At 38.5% G+C, this 16,095-nt stretch overlaps 1 protein-coding gene across 1 annotated transcript in view; it reads right to left on the bottom strand.

Annotated features, from left to right (window-relative positions):
* sema3bl (sema domain, immunoglobulin domain (Ig), short basic domain, secreted, (semaphorin) 3bl) overlaps positions 1–15,784 on the bottom strand; it is a 60,957-nt gene extending 45,173 nt beyond the window's left edge. Inside the window, exon 1 of the mRNA XM_072366655.1 lies at positions 15,360–15,784. Coding sequence (XP_072222756.1) covers positions 15,360–15,468 — 109 coding nt within the window. The 5' untranslated portion in view covers positions 15,469–15,784. The remainder of the gene's footprint in view (positions 1–15,359) is intronic.
* Positions 15,785–16,095: the final 311 nt, after the last annotated feature.

The raw sequence follows: 16,095 nt of genomic DNA, 5'->3' as shown, positions 1-16,095 counted from the left end.
AATCTCTTAAATCATTTACATGTATACACATATTTCCTTCAAACCAAAACAAAAATGTAAGCACATAAATATTACAGCACACACACACACACACACACTCACACACACACACAGGAATGGTAACAGCTTCCATCTGTAGCTTGTTATCACTCCACGGTGGAAATCACACCAACGGCTCACTTTCCACAAAACTCTGACTCCTGCTGACTATCTATCTCCACCTCTCTTCTATCTATCTGTTTAACTTCTCCTAACTCTCCATCATACTATGTCTATTCATCTTTAACACCCTCTCTGGTTATTTCTCATCTTTTGAAGTCGCTTTTAAATACCATATCTTCCATTTCATCTTGTGTCCGTCTATCTGTTTTCCTGACTCTTTCCCCATATGCAACTTGATCTTTCTCCTTTGTGTTTCTTTTTATCCATCTTGTACCCACAGACCATGCTGCAAAGACCTGACAGCATCCACGGTGAAACATCTGTCTCCAATGTGTATCATTTCCCTTAAGGCAGCTGGTCGACGCTGCATCGACAAACAGCAGCCATTCCAAACCAAAGTGACACGCGAAACAGCATCTGGTTTCACTGTGTCAAACCTCAGCTATCGAATGAAGAAGTCGAAGCAACTACAAAGATGTGTAGGCAATAATTAATTTAGAGATTTGTTTACATTGTCAGCGTTCTGCTTAACTGGGCTGCCCTGTTGTCTGTCAAATGTAGGAGTGAGACATGTGGACTGCACTCCAGTAGACTGCTGATGTTTGCCTAAATCATTTTGTATGAGAGCTTTCATGGACAATGCCGCACATAAGGACAAGTTAAATATTATCAAACTTCTGAATGAAGATTACAAGAACATCACTGTGATGAAATGTCATTGCAATGACACACATTGCAGCTGTGAGGAAAGTGAGAGCAGCATAAGTACTGGAGAATTTGAACTTCATCTCCAACAAGGAAGTTTAAAAAGTTTTCGGAGCAAACTTTAATCTGCACCTGTTATTTCCATCATATTTTATAACCTCTTTGCATGGAGTTTGGATATTCTTTTTGTCTGCGTAGGTGTACCCTTTGATCTAAAAACATGGGGTTTAGGTTTTTGGTGACTATAGAACACATGCAGAAGTATCCAGGTTGAATTCTACATCCAGAGCGGTCGTTATTCTGCCAACAGGAAGTCATCCCTAAAGGAACAGTCGGTATGATTCTCACATCAATCGTTATCAAGCACCCACAAGAGATTGAAATAAATTTTTAAAGAAATATTTTAAAAAAACAATTGTATATAAAGGTTTGGGCACCCCAGTCAAAATGTCTGTTTCTGTGATTAGTGATTAAAGGACCTGATTTCAATTGAAAAAGACATTCTTCTTTTGTATTTTTTTTAAAAATAATGAAAAATAACATAAGATATACATTTGGTAACATAAACATCATAGCTTAAAGCCAGTTTTTTAGCTTTTTAGCCAGTCTTTTACTTCTCTTAACTTCCTACATAATAAATCTCTGTAAGATTCTTATACTGCTTTTTCTCAGTGCTGCCAATTCACAAATTGTTAATGATGTTTAGGGCTTGGATGGTGAGAGTCGTACCAAAACCCACAGCGTGCACCTCTTTTCACCTTCGCTGTGGATTTTGAGTTGGGTTTAGGGTCACTATCCTGTTGCAGACGTCAGCATACTTAATTTTGAAGAATTATTCTTTTAGACCTCAAAATATGCTTTTGCTCACAGTGTCTAAAAAATCCTCTTGTGGAGATGTCATGGTACAGTAGAGCAGTGCGCCACCAGAGTCTGTTTGATCTTCCTGCACTCATTTTCTAATATTCCTAGAAGCAGTTCCCTCAGTTTCTATCACCCACACCTATTAGTACTCATATTACAAAGTAAAGAAACACCTACCCGACTCATGCTTTGCTATTTTTCTAAAAACCGTCCTCTGCTTTGCATCATCAATTATTATCACTTCATCAAGTTATATAACCTACTGCTTAGTTTTTATATAGTTTTGCACAATTTGCACAATTCTATTGATTTGATTTGATTTTCTATTTTGGGTTTGAGAACTTGGTGAAAGTTATGGTGTCTATAACGTAAGATCTCTTAGTGTGCCAGAACTTTTACATGCAGATCCTCTTCCTTATTTCCCTCCTTCTAAGACTTAACAAAGCAAATATAATGCACCCCTCTAAATTCTTGATGACTTGCTTTTATCCAACTCACAGCTAGAAGGCCCATCAAAATATTTTGCATAACGTCAAACTGTATTTTGAATAAAGAAACAATCTGTTGCTCAAAAAAATCTTAAGAGACACTGATGTTGAAGTGCTGCAGTATTGCATGCTTCAGATCAAAGTAATGAATTAAAAAATACAGCTAAAAAAAGCAACAGACAATGGACAGCAGAGGGGTTTTTCCTGTTTCAAAACATGCAGCAGTGGTTACATGTGGGTCTTGTTATGTTTTACTGGAATTCTCTTGAAGTGAAGGAAAATTAAGCAAGCCACAAATACTAGTTTGTACAATTTATATACACAGAATTCAAAAGGATTCTGTGAAGAGCTTCAGAAGATACTTCTCAATGTTTTGAGCGAATTAAAAAGTTTTTTTTTTTTAAAAACCAACACATAATCTATGGTGTTTCCAGTAGTGAACTCTTAAAATAGTTTTATTTGCAGCAACTACTCCAACAGATACCATATAAAAACTCCAGCTGATATATTTATGGCTGCATTTAGCAAAATGTAAAAAAAGAATTAAGGTTTTCACTGCAAGGCATGATTAGAAGTCACAAAAAAGACTAAGATTAACTGATACAGTGCCAAAGAGTAACAAAGAACCCCTAATCTTGTGCTGACATCTCTAATGTACAAATTGCCCACAGGCACAGTGTAAGCTATGTAAAACTGCAGACAGCTTTATGCATATTTGTAGGCACATGCACATACATGATCAGAATCAGTGTTATTGCTGGCTTAGTGGGAGAGAGGGACACATCTGAAGCCTATTAGATCCCCTGCAAAGCATACCAGAGACACATACATACACACCATCATGAATCAATAAGTTCAGTCACACCTATTCACATCTGAACAGTCAAAACTCGCCATCAGGCTTTTTTCTCTAAATATTGCTCTTTTACATTTTATTTTCTTGAGCTCTGACACACAAACATACTCACAAAGTTTCATTAGACTCATTACACCGCTGACAGACTTCCCAGGGTATCATTAGATCTCGGCTGTATATTATTGCAGAGTGTCAAATATTTCTGGAATCTGCTGTGTGCACAAAAAGCAACCTCACATCCAATCACCACTCCCACTCCTCCTCCTCTTCCCAGCCTCATATTGCCTCTCATCCCCTGAATTTAGCCTCATGGCATAGTTTTTGGAGAAGCATGTATCAGAGCAGAAAACTCACTTAAATCATGGCTATGAATTTCTCATGTTTAATCTTTTTTATATGCCAAGTATCAATGTATGCGAGAGCTAATTATAGAATTAAGGTAATATCAAAAATGTCTGAACAATGAGGTATTTGGAGATTAGAACAAACAGTCCATATACTAATAAACAGAGTTTTAAATCCAAATACAGGTTGATCAGTTTTTAATATGGCAAATATAATATCATGAACAAATATTTGTGGTCCACAAACTATGAGTCATAATGACTTGTTTCATTTCCTCTTCTTGTAGTGTCTCTTTTGGTGAAAACCTGACTTATGTAGTGATATTTCTCATCATTTTCATCACGGATTGGCAAAAATCCCTCTTTATACATTCATAGGTTCCAGGCAGTGAATTTGACTGCTTTAGTGTTCGTCTACCTTTTTTTATCGTGAAAATATTGTTTTCCTTAACTCTAATCAAGTACTTTTTATTTCAATCCCTGACCAAATAAATTTATTGTCCAAACTTAACAAGGAAGTGACAAAATGTCTCACTAAAGTGAAGAAAATATACACTTTTTTTGTTTTAGACTGGCTTCTCATGATTGAAGCAAGTCCTCCAAGTGAAATTGTTACGTAAGTTGTTGGTTCATACCCCTCCGTACAGCTCATAACGGTGTCCTGTGAAGTACCACTCCTATTAGACAGTAAATATGGATAATATGAGAGTTTCCACATCGGAGCAGACATCATTCTCAATTCTTTTATTTAAGAAGGCACAAAATCATCATAAGATGACAAGAAGTAGGGGTAGGGTGGAGCAGCTAAGTGCTGTGCTTTCAGCCATGGGCCTTTGTGAAATGTGAGATCAAAACCAACATACGTTCTGTCAATACCACGTTAACACTTTACTAAAACGATTCCATCTTCCTGGTTAGGTTTAGATGATTACTTGGTTAAGGTTAGAAAACAATCATGGTTAGAGATAAAATACATTCTTTTTACAAGGTGACTCTTACATAGGACTTAAGCATGTACATATCAGTCCAATTCAATTTAATTACGATACAAATATAAAACAAATTAATTTCAAATCCATTCAATACAGTCCTCCCTATGATGCTATTTAAAAAATTGCAGATTCATGAAAAAAGGAAATCAACGGATCACATCAAATCTTCATTTTGATTTAGTCTCCTGTCCTGAGCATGCAAGAGACGACAGGTGACAGTAGAGAGGAAGAACTTCCTTTTAAGAGGAAGTGACCAGACCCAGAAATGCTGGCCATCTGCCTCATGCACACAGGCATATTACAAACAGTATCAGGTATTTTTTGTTGTCACTCAAACTATATCTGTCAGATTTATTTCTAAAGATCTTTGGAAGGTATTAATTCCCAGGTATTAGGACTCGGCAGATGTTTGCTCTCATTGTTTAAACTTGCAGGGAATTGTACTGGCAGAAATACTGCATGCCGGATAACTGATGACGGAGTAAATCCTGGGATATCCTGCCAAACTGTTCCTGCTCCTCGCTGGAGATGTCATTTGACCCACACAGCTCATATTTTAACACAGCCAGGCACACATGATCATGTGATAACAACATGAGAAGTAAGATGAGTATCACAGCTGGTACTGATAGTATCATTTCTTTACATCAGACTTTTTCTACCCCTTCTACTCTCTCCTTCTTTTTTGTTTCCCATCTTTCTCACACAAACATATACACACACACTGACATGTTCAAGACATCTACTCCCTCTGTGGTCTCAGGTCGCCTATCAATGTTCCTGTTACCTGATCTTCCCTCTTGGGCCAATCAAAACACAGCACAGGGTGTTACCTCATCACCCTCGGTCCTCATCAACCCTCAGCCTGAGCCTCACCCTCTCCTCACTCCCTTATTTCATCATCTCTGCCTGCCTTCTTTCTCTCTTTATCTCCCCCATCCCTGACAGCTAGTTGCTTTCTCTCGATCCATCTTCTTCTTTTGCCTGCTTTGATCTTCTCTTCCTCTCCTTTATAATCCACTCTTACACCATTACTCAACCATACTGCACACTTCTTCGATTCATCTATCTCATCCAAAATGAGCCATAAAAAACTCCACTTAACTTGACCTTTACTTCCCTCCCTCTTTTTTCTAATCCCTGCATCTTCCCTTTCTTAATCACTCCCTTTTCCCTTTCACCTCACTTCTTCACTTCTGCATAATGCACCCTAAACACAGATCAATGCACTGTCTCTCACTGATTTCATTCTTGGACATCAGTCTTCTAACAAATTACTTTACTCACATTAATCACCTTCTTGGTGGCTCATCTAAGACCTTCGACTCCTTGTGAAATTCTGTGGGAAGTGTTTCAGGACAGACCTTTCAGCCAAAGCCAGAGACCTCACACAGTTTAACTAAAACCAGCTAAATGCAGGAACGTCTGACATTTCAGTTCTGTGTTCTTTGGTTTAGTCAGATCTTTAAGTTTTATGGATATACTTTTGCATAGCAATTATTTGACTCATCCATCCATCCATTTTCTATACCTGCTTAATCCCTCGGTCGGGTCGCGGGGGGGCTGGAGCCTTATACCAGTGGTCATCAGGCGAGAGGCGGGGTCGCCAGTCCATGACAGATTATTTGACTAATTTTTAATGCAAAAGTTTTTGATTAAGATAAATAATCAGCTTTGTTACTCAATGAATCATTTCCATTCAAACTTTTTAAAAAGCCACATTAATGGATTTAAGGAGTTTCTGCTTGAAAGAGCTCAGAATAAACTACTATTTAATGAGTAAAACAAAATATTCAGCACAAAAAAAGGATCCAACGAGCATTACAAATCTATCTAGATATAGATTGATTTGTTTGGTTTTAGCAAAACAAAGTCGGGATTTGATTATTGCAAAGGGAACGTTAAACGCTAAACAGCTGGTTATAATACAAATCTGGCAGCACTTTATCAGTAATAGTAAGATAGATAGGTTCACTCATGCATACAGTCTTGAACAGAGCTTTTCCTCTGGAATCAGTTAACTGCAATATTTGCATGTCTTTCAGCTGCTGTTTAATTGATACATCAGTTCATAGTAGAGTCCTTTGTACTTGGCCCCCGCTTTCTGCAGTTCCAGTGGAACTAATTGATTTCTACATGAAAGGGTGTATTTGTTTCAGTGCAGCATATTAGTGTGTGTAATGTGTAATTTCCCTCTTCTTGCATTAAAGAGGGTTCCCATCACCTCTGGCCTGTTTCTCTGTTCCTTTACATTGGCTCTAAGCCAAAATGCCAAATGGTAAGACAATAAAATAACATGAGAGGACACAAAGAACATTTTTGTTTTTAAAAGGGGTTGTGTGTATTTTTCTCTTTCAGCTTTACTTTTTGTGAGTTTGATTTCTCCATTAGGGTCCAAGCTGAACTATACGAGGCCCACAGTCATCCTTTAATGTCTCCATTTGAAAATATGTGAGCAAATATGACATTGTTTGTCTATCCCAGTCAGAGAAAAGAAGTGGTGGAAGGTCCTTACTTCCACAAGCTGGAAAAGCAAAACTTACCATAAAACACCAGCCAAGGCATGTATCATTTTAACCCCACAGCACTGCATGCATTTGGCGGACTGTGACATGTAAGTCCAAGATCAACATTCATTCAAGAAAGCATAAAGTTTTCAAGTGATTTGTGAAGCTTTGGGAGAATCATGTACCACAAAGGGCCATGTGGATTAAGTGAACTTTCATTTTGATACAACAGTTGCACAGATTTTCAGTGTTGCAGCTGTCAGATCATCTAAATCCCGTATTTGTTGGCAAGTTAAGGACAATGAAAAAAAAAACTTTTTTTTCATTATGGGCACCACATGAGCTCTTTGTGTCTCACAAATTGCGCACCAATTTGCAGATCAAACAGGACTAACTTGCTCATGCTCATGTTGCATGTCAAGAAAGAAACCATTTAATGTTATAAACTGCAAACTTGGTGAATTTGATGTAATTTGCACTATTTTGAGACGGATTTCTTTTTAACCTCTTATACATGATATTGAAAAGTCTTTAAAAAACAGTTCTTATTAGTTTAAAAATATACAAAACAGTCGGATTTTTGTGTAAAGCAACAAAGTTTGACAAAAAGTTGTGGTGATTCTCCATGGGAATTTTGTATTATGTGTGGGATTTAGTATCATCTCGCTGCAAACTTGTAGACTGCAGGCTAATTGAAATCTCTAATTTCCTTTTGTACATTAAAATATGAAGGGACGACCACGCTGGATGCTAAAAATACAAATGTCTCTCTCTAGCTGCAGTTTTTTTTCTTCTTTTCATTCTGGGCTTCTGTATTTTAACATTTTAACTCCATGGCATAAGTGCTATCCAGATATAAATGGCTCATTTTAAAACAATTCTTAATTTCTTTTGGAAACAGAAATAAATCTGATTTTTCACTTCTGCCAACAGATCCCCCTAAATCCAACCCATTTAAACTTCTTACGCTGGCTTCTACCCACTGAGTTGTAATAAATCATTACGAAGGTCTTAACACCATGACGTGCTGTTTTGGCAACAATAAGTAGAAATGTAATCATATTAGAATCTCCAATAATGCTCCTACAAAAAGCCAAATCTATGACATGGACAGATGAGAGGGGGGGACTTTTCAAGGACAGTAAGACACTTGGGAGAGAAGCTGCTGTCTATCTGCGATTTTAAGGGTGTGGCAGAGTATGGAAAGAATTGATAAACAGTTGTCCAAGACTTGAACCCTCCTTGGTGAGGGACAACTGCTGTGATTTGTAAGGTTCATGTAAAAACAACCATCACTGCTGAGGACACTGAGGTTGGTTTTGGCCAGTTTCTTAGCACACCCACACATGCATCTCTTTACCCTTCACATAACACACTGGTCAAATAACATTGGATAGCCATAAAGATTTCACAAAGAAAAGATACAGGATACTGCAGTCTAGATGCACACACACACACACACACTTTTCTCATTGCTCCTGTGTGTAAGTGGAGTACTTAGTAATCTACATGACAGATTGTCAAAGCCACATTGTTAGGACTTGAACCCACAACCTTTGCTTCTCAAAGAGACCAGTGTCTTTCAGCCTTCAGGTTAGCTCCTCTCCTTCCTTTATCCATCTATCTGTCATTCTTCCACCGCTCTCATTTTCCTCTCTACTCTTTCAACCTCATCCATTTATCTCTCCGCCACCATGACCTTTTTTTTTTAATCTACTCTCCACTGGTATTTCCATCTTGTCTGAGGCTCCCTTTTCCTCCTATCATTCAGTGTTTTCCCCTTCTACATTCAGTCTTTGACAGAGCTGTCATTTGCTTTTAATTCATTACCTTCCCAGCTGCGGTTTGAAATCATTTCTTTCATGGGCATTCCCCACTTCAGTTCAACCCTCAGATTGTTTATCCCTGCCAGCTTTAGGGGCACATGTTTTAATTCATGCAGCAGTCCTAGTTGAGGCAGCTGAATCTTGTAGGTCCTGTGCACTCTGACCTTTCAGGGTATCAATGTAGTGTTTATCTAGACATGCTTTGCACCAACGCTAAGCCATCTAAATCCAGCATGAGTTTATCAGTCTAGCCTTGGACTTTAAGGGATGTACCATGGTGTTAGATTTATCTCTCAGGATTAGCTTGTAGGTGTTTATCAAAAGACAGTCCATAAGTCTATAAAAAAGTGACAAGAAATCCAGTTGTGGGAGTGGATGACCATTTTCTTAAATGCTATTATGCTTCACATGAAGCCAAAAAGAAAACCAAAACTTGTGTCCAGTGAATCGCAATTATCACATGATAATTTGAAATATATGTAATCGAAGGTTAGATTAATTTAATAGTAACAGTTCAGTATTAATGTAGCATTGAACAAATGTAATTCTATATTCATATGAAACCGTGATTTATCAAAATAACATTGATAGTCAAAACAAAACAAGAAACAGTTTTCATATATTAAATAAAAGATAAAATAGTGTGTATAGCAGCCTTAAAGGCACCTGCTTTCACTTTATGTTAAGGTGGAAAAAATAAAAATAAACTGTGACAAGGTCTATTTAAAGTCTGCTTTGCCAAGTTATGAGCCTCATTTAATTTCATTCATAAGCAGGAAAAGCTTCCAGCAGTGGGATTTATTCTTTATCAGCATGAGAAGTTGTGGTTCAGTTCAAAGAGAAACAATCAAGGATTTCTCACTTTCAGTTTATCTGGTTCGTTCTTCTGGTGGTGTCTGACCTTTTCTTTTTGAAAAGTTTCCTTTTCACTTTCATTTGTTCACACTTTTTTATTCTTTAGCCTCTCCTTCAAACATATTCTTATTCCCAACCCAGCTTCCTTTCCATCTGTGATCTCTGATCTGGCTCTGTGTTTATCTCCACCTCCTCATCTCTCACACATTTACTGTCAATGCTCCTTTCCCCTGCCTCTAATTCTTCCATCGGCATCTTGTCTATGAACTTGCCAGGTCACCATCTGAGAGCCGTTACATGAGAGATGCTGCTGACACGCTACACAAGTGATGTGTTGAGACACACAGACGTTCACCAGACGTTCACGCCCATCAAATGCAAAACTCTTTATGCCTGCAACACTCTCACACAGCAACACATGGTTGACACACACATTCTAGCAAATCAGTAAACACAGATGTTAATCAGGAACATTTTGCATGAAAAAAACACGTTGGTGCCTTACCCTCCCAAACAAAGACATACAAACTGGTGTAAAAGGTCTACATACTAACAAAGATACACACAAAGATATCTACACCAAATATAGAGTCTGTCTCTTTGCCTCTAACACACTCTTTCTTCACCTCACACATCATGCCTGTGGTGTCAGATACAAGAAGTGTGTTACTTCTGTCAGCGGTTCTACATACCAGAAAGAAAACCTCTCATGGTGTCTCTGTAGCCTCCAAACTAGATATGGGATATTTTCAAGAACAGGTTTAGGGTTATCAGAAGCAGAACTTCATACATATGGATGTGTATTTCAAATGATTTTAGTAACTTTTGTTTTAATATATGAGCATATACCTTTAAACAGTAACACATGAGTAGCACTGCGAGTACATAGCACAGCCATAAAGAGCATCTAAATGAAAAATACTGTCTTACAATGTCTTGTAAGATTTTTTGCAGATTTATTCATATTTTTAAAAAAATCATGAAATAAGAATACGAGCAGTAATGAGGATTTGACATCAGAACCGTACTGTTAAAAAATACCACGCGTTTATTACACCAATGAGTGTTTACTGTTCTTAATGTAGTACACTGGGGGTAAGGAAGCGGAGAACCTTTAGGTGTAATGTGGCTACTGACTGGGCTGCTAATTTCCTGGTCATTTCTAATCTTCCTGAAAGAAAAATATACAAGCCCCTCACTCTGCCCTGGCAGACAAGCTTTATTTGAAATTTTAAAGAACGTATCAAAGTTTTCTTCTAATACAGTTAAAATTCCATTTTACTTTCACTTAAGAGTGTGTTTCTTACCATTTCTACATGTTCTTACTTTTATGGATCTTTCTGGACCATTGTTCAGGTATTGTAAACTTTAAATATTGGCAATTGAGCCTGCAGGCTAAAAATCCCCTCGACTATAGATTTTGTTTTAAAGAGACATTTTAGAGTTCAAACACACGTCAACTATTACAGAAACACTAAAACCTACTACGTCTCTAACAAGCTTATATACACATTCTAGTAAAAGAAAGAAAGAAATGAAAGAAAGAAATAAAGAAAGAAAGAAAGAGAAAAACATGTGAAACAAGCCAGTTGGCTTGCATACTAAGCTTTCAAGTTTCTCTCTATTGTTCAGTTTTTTTTTTCTGATCTGGGTTTTAGATCAGATCAGAGCCCTGGGAGCAGTTCAGCTGAACTTGAGAAAAACAGGAGAGTTTGCATTGAATGAGCTATTACACGATCCAGGGCAGAGAAGATGGATGAAGATGGATGGAGAATGGACAAAGAAAAGAGTTGAAAGATGACAGGATCAGAGACGCCCTACATTCCAACAGTTGCAGAGCCTCCATCTGACTCCTGGAGACGGTTTACCAGGTTCTGCCCAAGAACAACTAACACCCGTCTGTATAAGCATCTTCGTAATGCCAACTGAGAAAACAAACTCATTAATTCACAAGCTGTAGCAAAAACAAACACGCTCTCGCTCTCAAAGCGAATGCAATGTGATTAAATTGGGACACTAATCTGAACGTTTGTGTTTTCAAGTGCTCCCGCCCCCCCGGTTTCAGAGACAAAGTGAATATTGTATCAGACAGACAGTGTGACTAAAGATGGTGTGTGTTAATTCTGAGCACACAAGTAGACACAGAGATTTAAATGAATAAAAGAAGCAGGCAAATTGAAGAAAACAGAGGACAAAAAAAAGAAAGACAGAAAGAGTGAGACAGACAGATGGATGATGGGAGGTTTGTATGTGAATGTAGCCGGCTGGGAGTCCCACACACATTAGATACCATGAATCTTCAGTGTCACCTTATGACAACGCATGAACACAGACAGGACACTGTTGCAGTACAGAGACTCAATTAGGTTTGAAAATAATCAAAAGTTGTAAAATTCTCTGATCATACCATTTGTTGATAAATTTAGTGAATAGCTATTCTAAGATTAAATCAAATCAAGTTACAAATGGACATATTTTGGAAAAAGTCATTCAAATACAAGCCAGCATCTCATAACTCGCTACTCGAAGCAATAATATTGTCATCCTTGAGCTGATTCTGTGACACCAGTTTGATGTGTGCAAGTGCTCCCTCTGTCTGGCATGTGTGAATTACAAAACACTGGCAGGTTAACAAGTAGATCTTTTCATTTTATTCATTTGTCTTTTTTTTGCAGAGAAGCCGCAACCAATATGTGAGAAGGGTTATTGAGTCATAGGGTGTACGTGCTGCTTCTGCATTTTCAATGTTTTTGTTGCATAACTATGCAGCATGTATATCTAATCCTCATTCCTCTTAGGTTGTATTTTCCTGATAAGTACCAGGTCTACACCACAACGTGATAAGGAGTGGAGCTCAGAGAACCACAAGTGCTTGCATAGTTGGGAGGTAAAAAAAGAAAGAAAGCCCTTTTTCCTGCTAGAAGTTCAACTAAGTAATTGATTGAAATAAGATAATGGCTGCTTTTCCTGCCTCTACATCCTCCTGGGAGTACAAACACCCCGGGGCTTTTGAAGATTGGATTGACAGAAGAGGCTGATGGGGGGAGGCAAACGGAGGAGAAAGACAAATGTGAGACTGAGTTTGAACAGGATGGTTGTTTTTACACAAATTTGAACAAAGCGTAAAAACACAACATACATGAGATGTAAGAAGAGTTTACTGAGAAAGATAAGTAAGGAAAGAGTTTAATATAGTGGAAAATTATGTCAAAAAGGGTAACTGTGAGGTCAAACTTAAAGGTCATTGAGACAGGAAGCAAGGAACTGCAATGTCTATAATGAGAATCTTTGAGGGAGAGATCTTCCCACAATCCTCGTGACGCAAGAGTTGAGTGCTGCTGATCACAAGTATGGAAGGAAATTGTTTTATATGTCGCTATTTTTTGTTCCATCACAGTTTTGTAAAAGACGCTTTGTGTGAGTAAAATGCAGTGACTCATAATCATGGGCACTGCTTTTTCCACTTGTCATGTTTGCACAGAACTTGACTTTGTTCAATAAGGGAAGTTTCTGCACTCTCTCTACTCCTCAAATATGTTGCAGGAGCTTCCTTATTATCTAATGGAGACCAAAAATATAATTCAGTAAACTCTGTATGCTTAAAAACCACAGAATTCAGGGTCCACAGTGAATATTTAGATTAGATTTAGAGTTGAGGTGTGAGCGCCCCCTTTGCACAGCCAATCTGACAAAAATCACTTCCAAGTTAGTAGACTTTTTCATTTGTCTTGAAGGCAAAATGTAAACCAAGCGGTCTTGGTTTAGCAACTGAATCCATAACTCATCAAAATGCAGTCATTCAAATGCTATGAGTTAAGTGCCTCTAGATAAACAGCTGGTGGCGCCAGCTGTTAACCACAGCAGAAGATGGAGGCACAATGATCACAATTCCTCCCCTTGGCCCTATCCCTGTTTTTTGTGGAGGTAAGGAATTTCTTTTCTTTTGGAGATCAATATACAGTTGTAATCCAGCCATCCCAATAGCCCCCAATGCCCAAAAATAAAGGGCTGAATTACCACTCCTCCAATTTTCCTGAACGAAAAGGGGCACAATACCTCTGCAAGATGTAGGGCCAGGGGACAAAATGTGGCTGTGACTTAGAGCAGCAGTCAAACCCTGTACAGTGGAAAATGAAGTGTCATGAAAATATGAAATTTATACTAGGTTTATCCAGCAGGTTCGATGCATAAGTAATGTTGATGATTATATAAAAAGGACTGCAGTCAGCTTAAATGCAATCAGACAATGTTGCAATAACTGACAAGTAACACATGAGTTATGGAGGATCATAGGGCATCCAAAAATGTAAAGAGCCCATATGAAGCTCCTGTACAGGTTTCTAATTTCACTTTGGGCAACTGTTGGAATTTGACAGTATTTTTGTCATCTGTACATTGCTTTAGAACTCCTCTATTACCTTCAAGATAAAACACTGATGGTCTGCCTTCTGGTAGGCCCTGTCTGATCTGACTGGAGTGATGTGATCAAGACAGCTGCTAATTGTCTGTATGAGGTCTGTTAAACAAGCCATTACACAGACATTATGCAAACGTGTTTCGTAGTGATGTAGGAATATAACAGTAAATATATCAAAACGAGGTGTTTCTGACAGCTCAGGACTCGTTTGGACTTGAAAACTCTGAAATTTTTGGGATATGCACAAAAAAAGTTGAAGACAATCAAATCCTCCAAAAAGTTATATTCCCTTTGGTGTAATTCTTTTCTTCAAGATTGATATCAAAACAAAATTATTTCTTCACACGTTTTAGACCATGTAGTCTCTCTCTCCAATGCACAGTGTTTACATCCAGTCCAGCCAACAGGAAGACCAATAAGCTCAGATGGTGACTTCTACCTTGCAAACTCAACAGGAGGAAATCCTGTGAGATAGCACTGATGGTGATTGCTAAACCGCTTCAGGCTGAATAAAATGAAACAATGAGCCCAGCTTAGTAACAACACACAACATCGCTTAAACACACACTTTACTGGCTTATTATCCTTAAACATGAATGAGTCATGACTAACAACAGGGCCCAGAGTAGAGAGGGGTGAGGAGAAAAGGAGGCATGGTATGTGAAGTGGTTCAATAGCAACGTTTGGTAAAGGTATGAAGTTAGTTGGAAAATCTTAATCAAATCAGTGTAAAAGCAAAACCACTGGAATTCAAAATATGAAAAAGACATTTTTAAGGTTCATGCGATCAGAATAAAACATAATAGCAGCACAAAATCTTCCTAAATAATGTATGAAAATGGAAGAAAATATCAGTTTGATATGTTTCCAGGGCTTACAATTTAGCAGTTTAAATGATAATGAAGTTATGCGCTTCCAAAGCATTTCGCTGCGGTTGCCGTTCCTAATAAAACTTGTATAATGAGACGGACGCACCCCGGTGGATCTCACCGCAGAAAGATGAACCTCCGCCAAAATCTCCTCCGGCTGCACATACTGCCTGCGCTGCAAAGCATCTGTGCCTCCTAAAACACATAAACCCCCGAAACAGTAGCCAAAACACCGACCCGGATTAAATGCTTCCAGCTCAGACCACCGCGAAGAGAAAAGTGTCCAAATTAAAACAAGAGCTGGGTGTTAAGTAGAAGTGTTAACAGAGGAAAAGAAAAATCATACTGTATATATCAAGAGGCGATGACTTAGAATAAATATTTCTCACCTCACAGAGAGCTGACAATTAATGCCACCTGCGGACAGGCGCGCGCAGAAAAAGTCATGAGAGCATCTCTGAAAGAATGATAGATTACCTTTGTACGACAGTCTCAGTCGTGGCACATTTATCTTGGTTGCAGAGACGGTGGCGATAAGCAGCGCAATAACAATCATGTTGAAGAAGAAAGGTGTAAATCCCTTCATTCTTCTGACTGTACGTCCTCTTCCTCCTCACTGATGTTGACTTTCCAGCAATCAAACAAAATATAGCCAAGGAATTTTGAAAGGCAAAATTACTTTGATCCTTCTAATCACGGTGCCTGCATTTGAGTCTTCTGGTGATTTCCCCGGTGCGTAAAGGGGTCTTTGACCGAGCGGCAGGATGTCCTCCCCACAGAGTGACTGCCACTCTGACCGGGCTGTTGAGAAGATTCACTGAGTTGGCTCTAAGGGCTTTAACAGTTCACTTCCAGCAGCAGCCCAACAGAAGCCTACTCCAGCCAGGGACAGAGAGAGATACCACGCCTTTCCAGTAGAGAGAGAGAGAGCCGTGTGGCTCGCAATAACTCGCCCCTCCTTTACGCAAAAAAGCCAGCACTCTCCAAACAAGGTGCACCTGGAGGAGCGCACCCACGGATGACTCAAAATTAAACTCATTATCATTTAGGGGTAAATATCAGCAAGCTGCAGCAAGAGAAACTTTTGTAGAGGCAACATTAAGAAGACTAATCTCTATCAATTATAACACACGGAAACACAAAATAACAGGAACAGCAGAGGTAGATGTTCTGAAGCTGATGTAGATATTGATGGATTCAGGGCAAACTCACG

This window comes from Leuresthes tenuis, unplaced genomic scaffold (genome assembly GCF_036924035.1).
Source record: "Leuresthes tenuis unplaced genomic scaffold, fLeuTen1.0.hap1 SCAF_16, whole genome shotgun sequence".
NCBI classification, from domain to species: Eukaryota; Metazoa; Chordata; class Actinopteri; order Atheriniformes; family Atherinopsidae; genus Leuresthes; species Leuresthes tenuis.
The sequence above is the reverse complement of the archived record's forward strand: the minus strand, read 5'-3'. Positions and strand labels throughout refer to the sequence as shown.